General features: G+C 35.9%; 1 protein-coding gene across 1 annotated transcript in view; it reads right to left on the bottom strand.

The window, feature by feature from the left end:
• Positions 1–1,761: 1,761 nt before the first annotated feature.
• The window catches only part of LOC133517053 (low-density lipoprotein receptor-related protein 4), a 67,589-nt gene continuing 53,185 nt past the window's right edge, over positions 1,762–16,165 (bottom strand). The window contains exons 28-35 of the mRNA XM_061850196.1: positions 15,646–15,974; positions 15,449–15,572; positions 15,202–15,296; positions 14,714–14,957; positions 14,327–14,585; positions 10,572–10,763; positions 10,126–10,295; positions 1,762–9,465 (exon numbers count right to left, since the gene is read on the bottom strand). Of these exons, the coding sequence (XP_061706180.1) occupies positions 9,331–9,465; positions 10,126–10,295; positions 10,572–10,763; positions 14,327–14,585; positions 14,714–14,957; positions 15,202–15,296; positions 15,449–15,572; positions 15,646–15,974 (1,548 nt within the window). The 3' untranslated portion in view covers positions 1,762–9,330. The remainder of the gene's footprint in view (positions 9,466–10,125; positions 10,296–10,571; positions 10,764–14,326; positions 14,586–14,713; positions 14,958–15,201; positions 15,297–15,448; positions 15,573–15,645; positions 15,975–16,165) is intronic.

Genomic DNA, 16,165 nt, shown 5'->3' with positions numbered 1-16,165 from the left:
TTATTACGTACGTATTGAAAATAATCATTAAAATCATTAATTAGTGATTTTATTTACTTCCATTCATTCCGCGTTCCGTGAGAGTCAGGATGGCGGGTGGATTTGAGCGAATTTAAACGAAATATTTATAAACATATTGTACCTTCTGTGTACCTCAGCGTACCTTTAACAGAACCCAGTGTACCTCTCCCTAAAACGAGATATTAAACAAAAAAGGTCCACCTGCCATGTACGTTTTAGGTACATAATTTCGTCATATACTTATTTCACTAATTTTCTTTGTGGTGGCGCCGCTGCAGAGTAGCACACGAACTGTTGCAAAAGTGTCCAGCCGTCAGCTATAAATAATAGTTCCAAATCTCTCCAGAGTAGCGCTAGAGTAGCTAAGAACCTAGGCGTTATTGACGGAGTGAAGTGCGCTGTCTATGATTTGATTTTTTTAAGTATTCTAGGTATTGTAGCATGTAAAAGTGTCATCAAAAAACCTAAAATTATTTCATAATGAACGAAAGAGGAAGTTATACTACAGACACATTTGCCACTAGGTAGTAGGTACTACTCTATTGATATAATATGATATAGTAAACATATCTTCGTAATTGTTTTTTTTTGACATGACGCACCATGATTTTTCAAAATGTTTTTAAATTGACACGTAGTTAACAATTGTGGCTTATCAAGTAATTTTTTTGATAGTTGTGTCTCCGCGAGAAGTGGCAAAAAAATTGAGCAAAAAAAAAAAAACATTATTTTTTTCATCCAAGTTCAAGGAAATGAATGTCTGTGAAAATATGCATTATGAACCCCATTTTATGCTCCTTAATTCTGAATTTATTTGGTTGCTCTCGCTTGCTTGGTTTAGCTGCAATAACAGTTTAAAAATTACCTTGTTTTTTTGACATTTTCGTGGATAAGTCTGAAACAAAAGAAGATCCAAGGCTGATATTACGCATACAGTGTTCTTAGGACCTGCCACTACTGCACCTCAAATTACAACCAAATCCCTTGCGGGGGCCAATCTTCTTAGCTTAGCTTGCTAGACCCTTTGCGTAATAAGCAGCATTCATTGTCGTTTTCTTAGGTAAATAATCTATTAGTAAAATCAGTATCCCAAAAAAATGTCGTCATAAGTTTCATCACACGTTCCTTACTAATGCCCACATTACTAGCTATCTCCCACTGTTTCACTCGTCGGTCTTCAAGAATTATATTTTTTATCTTGGTCACATTTTTCTTCAGTGATGGCAGAAATTGGTTGTCCATTACGAGGATCGTCTTCTAGGCTTTTGCGGCCCGATTTAAATTGCCTATTATTTATTATTGTGAAATCGGAAGGACACAAATCACCAAACACGGACAACAAGGCGTATTCCCTTCTTTAGTGAGAAATTTAATCACTGAACGTTGCTCAATTTTGATCAAATTATTTTTCTGTAGCAAGAATTCGAATGTCAAAAACAAATGAAGAGCAACTCAATAATAAAAGTTTGAAATTTTGAAAAAAGAATAGTCAATAAACACGAACTCATAGCGGCCAGTATTTTTTTTGTAGGCTAGGTAGATTACTTTTCAGCCACCCTCGTATTATAATTTTTTTTTTCTTTTTTAAATTACCCATGCCATTTATTTACCTTAAACGTACTTACTCATGTCCCGAAGTTAACGGAATTCAATTAAAACACGGTGTATAGGTACTTATTTCATTTCTGCAATGTCATTCAATTTATTGTTATTTTAAGGTGAAAAATAAAACACGAATCATTCGAATAAATTCTATTTTTAATGTTCAATATAATAAATCTGACGACTTTGGACCCAGGAGGCACTGGGGCCCAAGCCGTATTAATCTTTACCTAATATTAAACCTAGACATGAATTTGGCCAAATCGACAAACATAATACTGAATTTTGGCACAAACAGTGTCGGGACAACGAAATACGTTTACATCAGCCTTGGGTGCGTAGCCAACATGCCAATCGTTAACGCTCCGTAGCGTAGTGTAGTCATCTCTCTCTATCGCTCTACCATATCACAATATCATATTAGTGCGACAGTGACAGTTGCGTTCCGTTCGCTATGGAGCGTAAACGATTGGCATGTTGGCTACGCAACCTGAGCGTTCAACTTATCTGTTCACTCACATGGCCTAGTCTTACGGTGAAGTAAACATTCAAATATTTAATATTTAATAATAAAGTAACTGCCGTCTCTAGTTCTCCATCCTATAGCTTTCAAAGCATCTGGTATCACAGCACTCTTATAGGTATTATTTAACTCTTTCCCTTAACAGCTACATAAAAAATCATCTGAGTAACAAGCACAAAATCAATAACCTATATAATCGGCATCAACATATTTGAAAGTTTTAAAGTTTGTATTGTTTATGTCAACCCACAGATGTGGTTTTCATTTCAAAGAGTTCCATACATGGGAACGTTAATCATTTACATAGCTTGTGTTGAGCTTAACACATTGAATACCGGGAACCCGCTCGTCGGGTTTTCTGTTCGTAGTCGCTTTCCTCTACAAAGCGGGAAAACGCTGGGATTGGCTACCGGCGTACCGCTCCAAAATCGTAGCGAATGTGTTAAACCTGAGTATGCTGAATGTCCAATTAAATTTATAACTGATATTCCATATAAGGAGCTAAGCTCCCGTTTTTAAATATAAATCAAATTTGCGACACGGCTTTTTCATATTATTTTGATCTTAATAAATATTTAAAAATGGTGTTAATATATTCACTTAAATTCCTAACAAACAGTCGGGGGCGGAATGTATCGTTCATTAATAAACCTAACTATCACAAAAGTAACGGCGTGACAGGTTGTACAGTCAGCAACAGTAGAAGTGGCTGTCAAAGGGTGCTCACAATTATTTTTCACCACACCAGCTCATAACAGCTGTCTTTATTCTTCAAAAATGATGTGGTTGGAGTTGCATTTTATCCATAAGAGTGGCAAAGTAGTTTGATGCAAATGTTTGTTTCCTGATGTTGACTGGTGGAATTGACTTTTAAGTTTAGTGATGATTTTGAACGGTCCAATTTTGTGTTTCAAACGGTAGCAACGTTTGTTAACTCTCGTTCCTTGAGACCCTCGCAACGCTCAAGATTCAACTTTTCGAAAATATATTTAAAATATATTTTAATAGACAGTGAAAGGAGTTAAACACCAACTTTGCCTCCTTATAAAACAAAAAAAAAAACTATTAACTAAGTAATTAAAGTTTTGTACAGAGTAGATATTAGGTACTTACTTAGAGTACTTAGAGCATTTCTTCTGCTACCTACTTCTGGTGCTGTCTGTACCTTAACATGACCATCGATGTACCTTATTGCAACGAGATGTCTTCTCATGAACAATTATTATTTCGAATAGGTATATTGTATTGTAATGTATTTAATTAGCTGCTTCACTTACTTATAACATGAGATACGAAAATGTATACATAAACATATTTAACAATTGTATTTATAAAAACGTAAAAGCATCAACTCGCATTTATGTCAAAGAACTTCGTTATTTTATTTTGCCTCTGACACCATACCGGCTAGCATGACTTGCGTTCTCGTGCGCGACTCCATACATCTGGCGAGACTTCAAATAGGTATGGAGTCGCGCGCGAGAATGCACGTCACGCTAGACGGACATCTGTTCATTTAATTACCATCCTTATCCTACCTTAGATTAAAACACCCTGTGAAACTTTGTGTGCATTTTTTCGCGAGGACACGATGTAAATGCACAATTAAAAAAAAGCAATAAACACACATTTGATTCGTTCATCTGATTTACCTGATTAGAGGAACAATATTAGATTCCCGAAATACAATGTTTTAGCTGTGATATTTTAACTAGGTTTTGGTGTTTTAATTGTCACCTTGGGGCACTTCGGCGCTGCATTTTTAACTCTGACAACTCTGGATCGGTGACAACCTTAATTATCCGCCTGGGGGGCGATTTCTGAATTACGATCGCTCGATTTCGTGGTCTCCCTTTAATAATATCTGCACTACTAGGCATTTAAATTCTAATAATAGAATTGAAAACGAGTGGGCCATACCACTAGATTCCCAATTTATATTGCTCGTATTTCAAAAATAGCATTTCGCCGTTTTCCACAGACTTTCAGGTGACGAAATCGAGCGCTCAAAATTCAAAATTCGCCCCACACAGATCTTATTTTTAATTGCGAGCTTTTTTGTCCTTTGAGTAGGTACGCAGTATTGAGCTCCTATGCAGCTAAATTATGAGCGATCACATTGGGGTGCCGTTTGTCATTACTATCAACACACACTGATTTTGACTTTGTCTTAAGAAACTGCGACCTATGTTGGACGTGAAGATATTAAGTACCTACTACGAAAGCGGCCTGTCCGGGTAAAATTTGTCTTAAGTATGTCAAAAACAGGATTGGATATCGCGCAGCAGTTTCTTATTAATTACCAAACTAGATTTTGAATTGACATTTGGATATAATAGTTATGTTCCATTTTGCAGATAGGCAAAAAATCAGGAAATTGAACAAATTATTTATCAAAAATTAGATTACATTCCTCCGAAGGGTTGTTTACAGTAGAATGTCGAGTAGTAGCCGGAACAGCGCCATGCTAACATAACCTAGTATCCCGTAAACTAAAAAAAAATATCTGTTATTTACAATGTAATGTAACATACGTTACAATTTCATGATTAAAACTAATTATTTACATTGATATATTATTGTCACCATATTTATTTTGGTGAAATTTATCTCTATAACATATTTAACACCTTTTTTGTTTAAAAATATTAAACTGAAAATATTTAGAATAATATATACCTAAGTTTAACAATTTAATATATTCATAGTGTTACAAAGTCACATATATGTGTATAGGCTTGCTGTCAATACCAATTCCTAAATCTGTACAAACAGCTATCCGTGCCTAAAGTAGATGGGTGCATAATAAGCTAGTACATAGGTACTAACACCCGCCCCAAGGATACATGTATATGTAGGAGATTAGAAACTTGTACAAAATAATACAAATATCTAGGTGTCCTCTTTATACAATTTTCACCCTTCAGTTGTATCGTTCCGTAAAAGCAAACGTTCTCGAGGAAACTACAACCATTATCATCGATAACTCTTAAGGAGCTTTAAAGACTCTTTACGAGAATAGTTTTTATGTTAAATGTTTTAATAGAATCCATCGCGATAAGTATGTTTAGTTCATAAATTAGACATAATTATGTTATATTGAAGTGTCCGACATGTATAAGAATGAGATTACCAAACGTGTTATCAAAATAGAGGAAAGGACGAATTTATCCTTATATTTCATATTTATTAATAATGATTATCACTAGTATTTCCTACACTTTAAGTAGGTATTCGTGTATCAATAATTTATGTACAAATAAGGCCTTTGGCCTGTAAGTAGTTCATACTCTAAACACTTACTTAATTATTCCTATTTGTAAATTATAACAATATGTTTATCTTTTATTTACTTACTAAAAGGATGTTATTTTTCTTATACTATATGTAATATATTTGACGGAATAACTTTGAATTACCTTAATTTAAACTGTTGACTTGAAAGCGAACGAAGATTAACGTAGTACAGGTACGTAAACTAGTTTGTGATAAAGATAAGCAGGATACGGGATTTATGAGAGGCAGGGTAATCAAGTGAGCAGGCTCTAAAAAGCCGAAATATAAAACTTAGAGGAACTCAGTTAACGATTATTACTAAGTTTAAGTAACTGGGGTACAGAGGAACTCTGACGATCTTGATGTGGAAATAACTCTTTAATAAATAAGCATTTCGTAGCCAGTGGGGAAGTATTTAGGTAGGTACCTATTATGCGCAACAGAGTTGCCTTCCCGGAGGCGCCGTGACTGAGATAACCGCCTGGACAACCTCTTGAATGCTGTTTGAAAATTGGCAAAAAGAATGAATAGCACATTTGGTGATTTTGGAATGTTGTACGAGTACCTACTTATGTTATGTAAATAATTGTTATTAATTTCGGGGGGTTTTGTACCGCATCATAGGCTGGTAATGAATGTCTCTTAAGGGTCAAAGCCAAGAAGTAGGTACCATATGTATAGTTTTATTATTATGACAAACGATAAGGTTAGGTACATATCATACTATCATTTTATTAGGTACGGCTCATCACGGGTAACGTTGAAAATCAATTCTTAAAACCGTCAGTCAATCACAAACTAGAACTAACTAAAAAAAAGTCTGATGGCTTCCATACAAGTAACATGAATTTATTAAATAAGTAAGCTTATATAATTGTTGTTTTTTTTTTTAATTTTCAGAGGCTGCGATTGACAAGTATCTTCATACAGCAGGTACCTATATAGGTACACCATTAGAATTTAAATCCCGTTAAAATATGGATCTAAATTAACCACCCGAACGGTATTTGACTTCTTTAGGATATTTTGTGCCGCCATATTACGATATTGGATTTCTTTACTTGTTTATTTATGTATTTAATCTAAACCTAAAACACTGCCGTTGAAACGGCAGCATTAAAGAGTTCACATATCGCCATTCTTCACAAAACCAAAGATATTGTTGTTATCTCACCAGTTAACAAAACCCAGATCATATCCTACCGCAAATCGTTTATTCAGTCATAAATAATTAAAGCAATAACCTTATGAGCAATCCACAGTTCCACACAAACATCGCCTAGTTAAATTGCAACTGTCCAGACACGCAGTTCAAATACTGAAAGCGTATAGAGTTCGATGATAAGTTCATAACAAACAACTTTAATGAACTACTTAACCATAAGTTTACAAGTAAAGTACGTTGAGATTCGAACACTTCGATTCATTGGTATGTCGTGCACCGTCTTAAAGCAATACGCGTTGTCAAGTGAAATCATCGCCGCTACACGTCGACTCCCAGGGTTTGACGTCCCGAGAAAACATTGGTGTCGGCTTAATAGACTCAGAACGGGTCACGGCTAGGGCTTGCAATTATCCGCCCATTTTTGTATCCGGATATTTCGAATACTTGTTATTTTACTATCCGGATATCCGGACAAAACGGATAATTCAAATATTTACTTTTTATTTAATAAAACTCACACGAACTTTATGAAAAGTGTAACGTATATAAGTCTGTGTAACAGCAAGTGTTAAGGTATTTTTAGGCGGCCTACCTTTTCGCAGATTTTTTTTCCGAATTTCACTTGGAAATAACTTTTTACTGATGCTTTACTGTGAAAATTAACCTTCGGGAATTAATCTTTATGAGAACGTTTTATTTGCATAAGATTTTGTCTAAGTAGGTTATTATTATGGTATGTATACAAACAACATTTGATTCCTTAGGCGCGACGACGACGCACGTAAAATAAACGTTGTAAAATGTCCTTTGAAGATGATGTGCAAACATACTGTTGGTAACCTTTAGGTTAGGTTAGAGTTATGCTATTATGAATTATTGTGTTGAGTTGGGACGTTACAATTTTAAAAAAATTGCTAATGATATTACATAAGCTTTAATTACTTGATTAGATGGTTTTCCGAACTGGTGACACAAATTGTATTTGTAACAGATTATGGGTTATAGCGATTCTACAATGCTCTGATTAATATTAGTTATGTGCGCTGCGAATTTTTTTTTTTACTAAATGACTTCAGTTGTTCAAGAGATATTTGCCTTTATTTCATGTAAATTTGACTACTATCGATTAGAGAATCGAATACTTCTTCTAACTGTTAAAACAGTCTCTTCTTGTTGAGATATTACATTTAATTTAAGGTCAATCAAGCTTTTCATTGCAGATTTATTCAAAAGCAAAATGCTTCACTACTAATTCACTGGTTCAGTGACCCAAAAAGGATCTTGGCCTCTGACAAACACCACTCAGCCCTATTCTGTGCCACTTCCTTATCATATCTGCTAAACTACTTCTGCAGTTCAATATTTATCGATGTTCTCCTCCGCTGAATCCATACAAGAGTTTTAGTTTTGTTAGCATTTTATTAAAAAAATATTCGTACGCTACCAATAATGAAAGTTACTTTTATGGAGCTATAATAAGGCGATATGCATAAGATTATCCTCGAATATTAAAGAAAATTAGGGAGTAGTGACAATAAAGGAGTAAAATTTAATTAAACAGGTTTTATAACGTTAAAATGTACTCAAATAAAAAACTCAACCGAAAACGTCGTTTTCAATCTGACTTTCAACGTTTTTCAAATTGTTTTCTTAAAAAATGTAACGATATTTTTTGTCATAAATGGTATTCGAAGTATTCGTTTTATCCGGACATCAACTTAGTAAGTATCCGGATAGTAAAAGTGAACGCATATCCGGATAAAACGGTTATCCGGATATCCGATTGCAAGTCCTAGTCACGGTCGATGCAACTACTTTTTGCACAAGTGAGATCTGTGTGATTGCGGCGAAGAAGACCAGACCATGGAACACATTATCCAGCGCTGCCCCCTGTGTCCATACAAAGGGCCACCAGAAGATCTGCTGCATCTCACACTTGACGCAGCTGCTTGGATCAGCACTGAATGTTGACGTTTAAAAAACTAACAAATAATGTTAATATAATGAATTGCCTATTCTTGTATTTAAGCCATACGATTAAATAAATATGGCCGAGTAAGTGCATCTAATCTGTATTGGTATTCAAATTTCTCTGATATCATCCGTATAGCTTTTATACGAGCTCGATGTAAATCCTTTCATTTAATAACTTTTGTTAAGATTATTGAGTTCAGTTTTCTTATTTATAGGTCTATTGGAGAACAGGACATCTTTAAAGATACTACCTAAAGGAGGAGACGGAGATGAACAGACACGAACAAGAGTTTAAGAACACGAAAATAAACGATGAGACTTAGACTTCGTGGAGAAAGCAACGTAATTTTTTGGATAAAGTAAAGGTTAATTGGTATCGTTTTCAAAAATACATAATACGAAATTCTTCGTAGATATGTAGGTACATAACAACATATCCAGTCGAATATCGCTTCTGGTGCAATATTCTATGACGACCTATTTATCAGAGACCATATGAGTACTTTTTACAGTAGTGGGCTAATGCTATAGGTACAGTCGCCAATATCGGAACGGCCAAAGTGCTCACAAATATCTGATGAACGAGGCGTTAGAGTACGTGTTTAGATATTTTTGAGCACCTTGGCCGCTCCGATATATCTAAGAGCGACTGTACCTATAGTCCACTGCCAAATATAAAATCATATATCGCTTTGTGTTCAATTTTCACCTCCGTTCGCTTGTTGTTCTTGCTCTACAGTATGAAATACACATTAATATCCTATTCGCATTAGGCGAAGGAGTGCAGCGTGACGGGCTCAAAGTCGTCGTGTGTAGCGGGCCGTGGCGGCTGGCGGTGCGGCGGTAGCGGCGGCGGCGGGAGCAAGCTGGTTCCCTCCGGGATGTACACGTTTGTAACGCGCTCCTACACAGAAAAAAAGGTAAGTCATGTCTAAGCAACTTTCGGTTCACAGCAAGTACCCGTAATTCGTATTTATACGTCGGAAATGACTATTTTGCTTGATTAAATAGAAGTGTATAAACTTTTGGAGCCACGGGTTTTGGTATTTATATAGGTATTTATAATAAATAAATATTATAGGACATTATTACACAAATTGAGCCCACAAGTCCCACAGTAAGCTCAATAAGGCTTGTGTTGAGGGTACTTAGACAATGATATATATAATATATAAATATTTATAAATACATAGAAAACACCCATGACTCAGGAACAAATATCCATGCTCATCACACAAATAAATGCCCTTACCAGGATTTGAACCCGGGACCATCAGCTTCGTTAGCAGGGTCACTACCCACTAGGCCAAACCGGTCGTCAAAATGTATATTATGTACCTAATTCAGCTATGATGATCGCCTATCAAATGTCGTAAGAGAAAATCCGTAAATTACATTTGGAGGCCGTGTATCTTTGTTCGCTCTTGTATATTACGCTGGTACTTAAACTACGGCGGGCTTATCAAAATTCTCAATATTATTCTTATTACTTATTAGGTACTATCCCTGTTTTAATACGTAGAAAATTTTGAGTAACATATTTGTAAGCCAGACTTTTGCTTACCTGGCTTTTGTCATATTTGAAGATGCCTTGGAATCGATTAGGTCTGCGCTCAGTGGAGTCGGGGCCGCCGCCGGTGGTGCAGTTGTAGTTCGGGTTGTGGAAGGAGATGTGACCGCTTGATTCTCGGTAGTTCTCCTTCAGTTCTCCGCCGTGCTCGCGTTTTATTTTTACTGTAATTGTACAGAGTCAATCATTACCATTTTGAATTCATACATAGATTTTTTAAATAGTAAATAGACTCTGTAATAGGTGGCTTTTCATGTCGCCTGAATACTTATGTATAAATCAAGTGATGCTTGTGTCTTTCGTCAAACTTCAGTAACTGTCGGTTCTAAGAGATATGTGCCTCACATACTAACACTTAAATCTGGCAACTCTCTTAATGTTTTTTTAATTAACGGCGGTATCGTTATTAATCATTAAATCGATAAACCTTTAAAACTTACCGCAAACAATTGCCAGGACAATTATAGCCAAAATGATGAAAACCAGAACGCCGACAATAACCAGCAAGATGCTCATAATACTCGTGTCAGGGATTTGAGTGGGCGTTGGGGGGCGTTTGTCGAGGTTCTCCAGATCTATTTCGTAGTCGGGATATGGTGGACGCAGACTAATGTCGACCTTGGGATTTGGAACTGCAAAACGAAAGCAAATTTTCCTTTTACTTCTTTTTAGATAGATGCTGTAAAATAAATGTACGGTTCATTGAATGTCGTAGAATTTCTTCTGTTTGAAGCCATAAGTAGGTAGATTGCATTTCTATACTACCTAGTCGATCTTTTGCGCCGGCTTATTTGCGCCTTAGTCGGGATGGAACAATTGAAAGAGTCAGTCGATGGGCGACATTAAGAAAATCGTTAACAAATTGCGCGCATTTTTACGGCCCATGGGTTCGGGTTCTTCTCTCACTCTCACTGAGCGCAAGCGAGATGGCTGTGCAGTGTGCGTGCCCGGAATGGCAGATTTAATTTTAATTTTTTAGATTTTAATTTTTTTTTATAAATTTTTTTAACAAAAAAACATAGGTACCTAATTCATGAGTTCGAGCAAAAATATAGCGCATTTTTAGAAGCAATTTTGATATTTTTAGCTTTACTGCAAAAATGGATATTTTTCTATCAAGCAAAAGTAAATAATAAGGTTTCGAATCGATGAAGTTACTAGAAAAAGGTCATCAGATTGCTAATTACATTTTAGCAACTGTATTGACAATATTGTGATCTAAAAAAGCGCTAAGATTTTCCAAAAACTCTGCTGGCTGAGTCAACTGCACCTTAAAGTCATAAAACAGTTTAAAATTATTTTATTCTACAAAATGTAGTTTTACAGATTGTTATTTAATTCGTTTGTGTATTGTGGTAAAATAAATTTATTTAATGCAGTCATATTCTCCGATTTAAGTGAAATATGAATTCCGTGCTTATTTCACCCGCAATTTGACTGGAAGTTTCTACCGAACTTAAACAGTTCAGATATTTTATGTACTTACTCAGTTTTTCAAAGTATGTAATAGACCATTATTACACTGAGTTTGAAATCATAAATAAATAGATAAATATAAATACTTATGGGACATTATAAATATATGTAATGTGTGTGTGTGTATGATTTTAGTTTATTAGAGATACTCTTTTAATTGTTACATTTACATATGGTTCACAAAATCTCATTTATTCGCGTAACATTCAGATTAAATATATAATTATAAATACGATACCAAATTGATGAAAATAACCAAGGTTGGTATTACATATTTCAATTGAAAGGAAAAATAAAAATACACGCAATGAAAGGATAAATAATGTAAATAGCTCTCTATCGAGATGTAAATCGTAAACCATGCAATATTTTGGGAAATGTAAGTTATGCCTAACGATACCTTTGACTAAATAATATTTAGTAAAATGAAACTTGACGAAGTAATTATTTGCTAAACAATAACTTAATGAATAGAATCAGGCGTTACTTTGCGGAAATTCCATACTAATTAAAGCAGAAATATTACTTTGCTGATCCGTGAAAAGATAACGTGCTAACCAATCAGTTCTATTCTAACCCGTTATACTTTTACTTTTACATGCAATTAATGTTTCCACTCTCCCACTGCAAAAATAAATACGCAAATATAACAACCCCCCACCAAAAGTACAAAACTCGACAGGTGTTTCGCCTCTCTACGAGGCATCTTCAGGAGATGCTGGAGATGTTGACGGTCTAACGTCCGACAACTAAATCAAATGCAGTTGTCAATTCAGTTGTGGAGTCGTGGTGGATTGTTATATTTATTTTTGCGGTGGGAGGGTGGTAACATTAATTGCATGCAAAAATACGCAAGTAAGTATAATGGGTTAGCACTGATTGACTAGCGCTTTTCGCGGACCCGCAAGGTAATATTTTTTGTTTGAAACAATAACTTGCCAAAAAAGAGATTTACTAACTGTAAAATTGGGATAAGTTGTTTTTCCAAACATTTTTTTGGGAAATGATAATTTGGGTACTTACTTATAATAGTTTGGGATGTGATACTTGACGGTTTACTAATGAATGGCCAAAAAAACTTTTCCCAAAGTAATATCCCAAACTATTATACCTAAATTATGTTTGGCAAAACAACTTATGATGTATTTCTATTGCCGCCATAACAACAAATGCTAAAAACAGAATAAAATAAATATTTAAGGAGGCTCCCATACAACAAACGTGTTTTTTTTTCTCGTTTCTATAGATAATGGTACGGAACCCTCGTGCGCGAGTTCGACTCGCACTTGGCCGGTTTGTTTTATATTTTTTGGTCCCATATGGTCGGTTACCAAAAATGGTTCTTGAAGACCCCTATTCGTTTTGTAAGACCATTCCAACGCGCCACCTCACACTATAGGGTTGAAGTGAAAAAAAAAAAACATTCCTACTATTCGTGTAGGGAAGCTAGCCTATTTTAGAATGAATGAATGAATGAAAATCTTTATTTCAGGCAACTAGTGGCCTATAAATATATATTTAGAATATGCCTCTCCCATACGGTCAGTCAATTACGCCATTCATTAAGATGGTATTGAAAAAAATCAGAGGAAATTTGTGTCATATTTAAATTACAAATAAAAAAACTATAGCATCTATCTCCTACACTGATAAATGTCGCCAATATAATCTCTTAACACTAAAAGACAGACATAAACTATCTGACATGAGGTTTCTCTTTGATGTAATTAATGGTCGCATCGATTGCCCAGAACTGTTATCCGGTCTATCATTTCGAGCCCCAAAGCGTCGCACTAGACATACCGCCCTATTTCATGTTCCTTTTCACGTGACTAAGTACGGTGACAATGCAGTGTTATCTCGTATCCCTCGCTTATATAACACGGAATTCTATTCTGCGGATCCCTTTCTCGGATCTAAATCGGCCCTTTTTCTTGTACAGCATCGTATGAAGGCACGGAACTCCACGGAACCCGTATATACGTGATCTAACACGCTCTTGGCCGGTTTTTAAATCTATTAAGTTTAAATTCTTCTTCGTCTTACGTGCAATTTTTAAAACCATTGTCGTATTAACATTTTTTTAAATTCTATACTAAAGACATATAGGACAACACAGCATTCAGTAATAAGTACATATAGGGATTTAAGTTTTAGGTATTCTGACACTAATGTATTGTTTCACAATGTCCAAGTAAAGTCCTGAATAAGCTATTTGCCACTCATCTGACGAACAAAGTCGTCGTTGACGTTTCATCATATTCAAATAAGCTTAACTGGTAGATAAATACCTTTACAACTTAAGGTAGTTTTATCTGGCAGTAAATTTGTTTGTTAATTGGCTATCCAATACTTGGACAATATAATAAGTTTAGAAAATTTGAGAACCTGGCGTTTTGAGAAACAAAATAGGCTATCTGGGATTCAAGCATTTTTCACATTATTCTATTCAGATATATAGTAATTTTGGTAAATGGGTTTAACGAAATTAAGGTACAATGAAAGTAATGAAACTAAAGCATCTATTCTTATTGCTCTGAGCATGTAAAATTTCAGTCTTTGAACTCTAAGTCAACGAAAATAAAGCAACAAGCGATTTCGCTTGAAGCGTTAGCTATACGACGCTAGAACATCGAGCGTGAAGATTTTATGGACTTATAACTTTAGAGCCAACGTCGCGCAACATAGTTGGGGGCGTTTTCCGTGTTTGAAGCCTTACTTGTGTCACAGGGCCTTGAGTCGGCTTCATCTGGACAGGCGCAGATGTAATCATGTCCTTTGAAAAGACATAAGTGCGAGCAACCGCCATTGCTCTCCTTGCACGGGTTCCATCCACGCTGTTTCTCCGAAGTCACGGCTTTTATCTCCATCGCCATTTCCAGGTCAGTTCGCACCGCTGTGATATTCTTTCCTGTCTTCTTGTCGGCTCGCATTACGGATTTTTTAAACCAGTCTGTCCAGAAGATGTAGTCGTTGAACTAAAAATTAATATTAATTGTTTTCAATCATTATCGCTTTGCAACTTCATGAATGTCAAGACGAAGATAGCTTATTGATGGATTAGACTTTACTATTTTTAACTAGATCAGGTCATGATTCGCCTTACCTGTGTCATGCCAAAGGGGTGTTTAGCATCGGGTATCAGCTGTACTCTGTGGTTACCGTGCAAATCTGATGTGTCGATTCTGTCCTTTAAAGCGTCTGTCCAGTACAATCGTCTGTCTCTAAAATCTATTGTTATACCGTTAGGAAAGCCTAGGTCTTTATTTACGATTACTGTTCTCTGGCTTCCATCTAAGTACGCTCGTTGAATGCTAGGGTGTTCGCCCCAGTCGCTCCAGTACAAGTACCTGAAAAAAATTAATAAACTCCAATAAAACCCTTAACTGCTTAAATATATTATACGTATAATCCTAGGTACCGCTGGAGAGACGAAGTGCAAAAAGACCTTAGCGAACTCGGCGCCGTCGACTTGTCAGAAACGGCTTTGGACAGAGAAGCATGGCGGTCTTTGGTGCCAAGATCCACTTCAGGTCGCTTCGCCACAGCAGTAAGTAAGTAAAGTATAATCGTTTAGTTCTAACGTGATCTTACCCTTTAGCGGGGAATAACGCTATCGCTCTTGGTTCTGTGAGGCCATTCATCAAGACTTTTCGGCATGATCCATCCAATCGTGATACCTCGATCACCTGCAACCAAACATATGCTTTAACATTTGTTGTGTTTTGTTGTATTTTATTGCCTATTTAAGGAAGGACGTAAAAGCATTCCTTTACATGTTTTTTCTAAGTTTATAAGACAATGTTTACTTAGGAATATGCATAAAAAGAAAATTACGTGCCTTATACTCATTGTCCGACCAGTAAATATTGTCCGCTATCCAGTCGACACCTAGGCCATTTGGAGTATCCAATCTATTCTTCACTACTACTTTTGTATCGCTCATGTTCAGCATGTTAATAGATCTAAAACAAAACAACGAAATTATTTTCTACTTTCCAAGTTTCCTAAATTTCACGCAACTTGAGTTTTACAAACCTTATTACGTTCTTTTCTACATCAGTAAAATATATTAATTTCATGTCCCAGTGAAAATCAACTGCAATAGAATTCTGAACTTCAGTGACTGGAAGGGTGACGTCCCACTGTTCTGGAGTGTCCAACGATATAAACGCTACGCTTCCTCTTGTCGCGAACACAAGAAAATTATCTGGATGTTTCTTACACTTCTTTGGGTGTTGTTCCGTTTGATTTTCAAATAAGATACCAGTTGGACAAGCGCAGGAATATCCTTCCGGTGAACGGAGGCACAAATGGGAGCAACCCCCGTTGTTAGGACCGCATGAATTTTTCGCGAGGTGTTCACTCTGAAAATATTGGGAAACGTAAGTGCTCCTGTATAATCGGTCTCAGCTAGCCATGCATGCCTTGGTATAACATGCAATTAAACTCATTCTGACTATCTAGATAGAGTTTACCCGACCTGCCTTCCTACATATGTCATGTCTTGTTGTCATTGTCTAAAAACCAAGCCGGTTCGAATCGAGTTTTCTGTTAC

Source organism: Cydia pomonella, chromosome 4, assembly GCF_033807575.1.
Source record: "Cydia pomonella isolate Wapato2018A chromosome 4, ilCydPomo1, whole genome shotgun sequence".
Lineage (NCBI taxonomy): Eukaryota > Metazoa > Arthropoda > Insecta > Lepidoptera > Tortricidae > Cydia > Cydia pomonella.
This window is presented reverse-complemented; position numbering and strand designations above follow the sequence as displayed.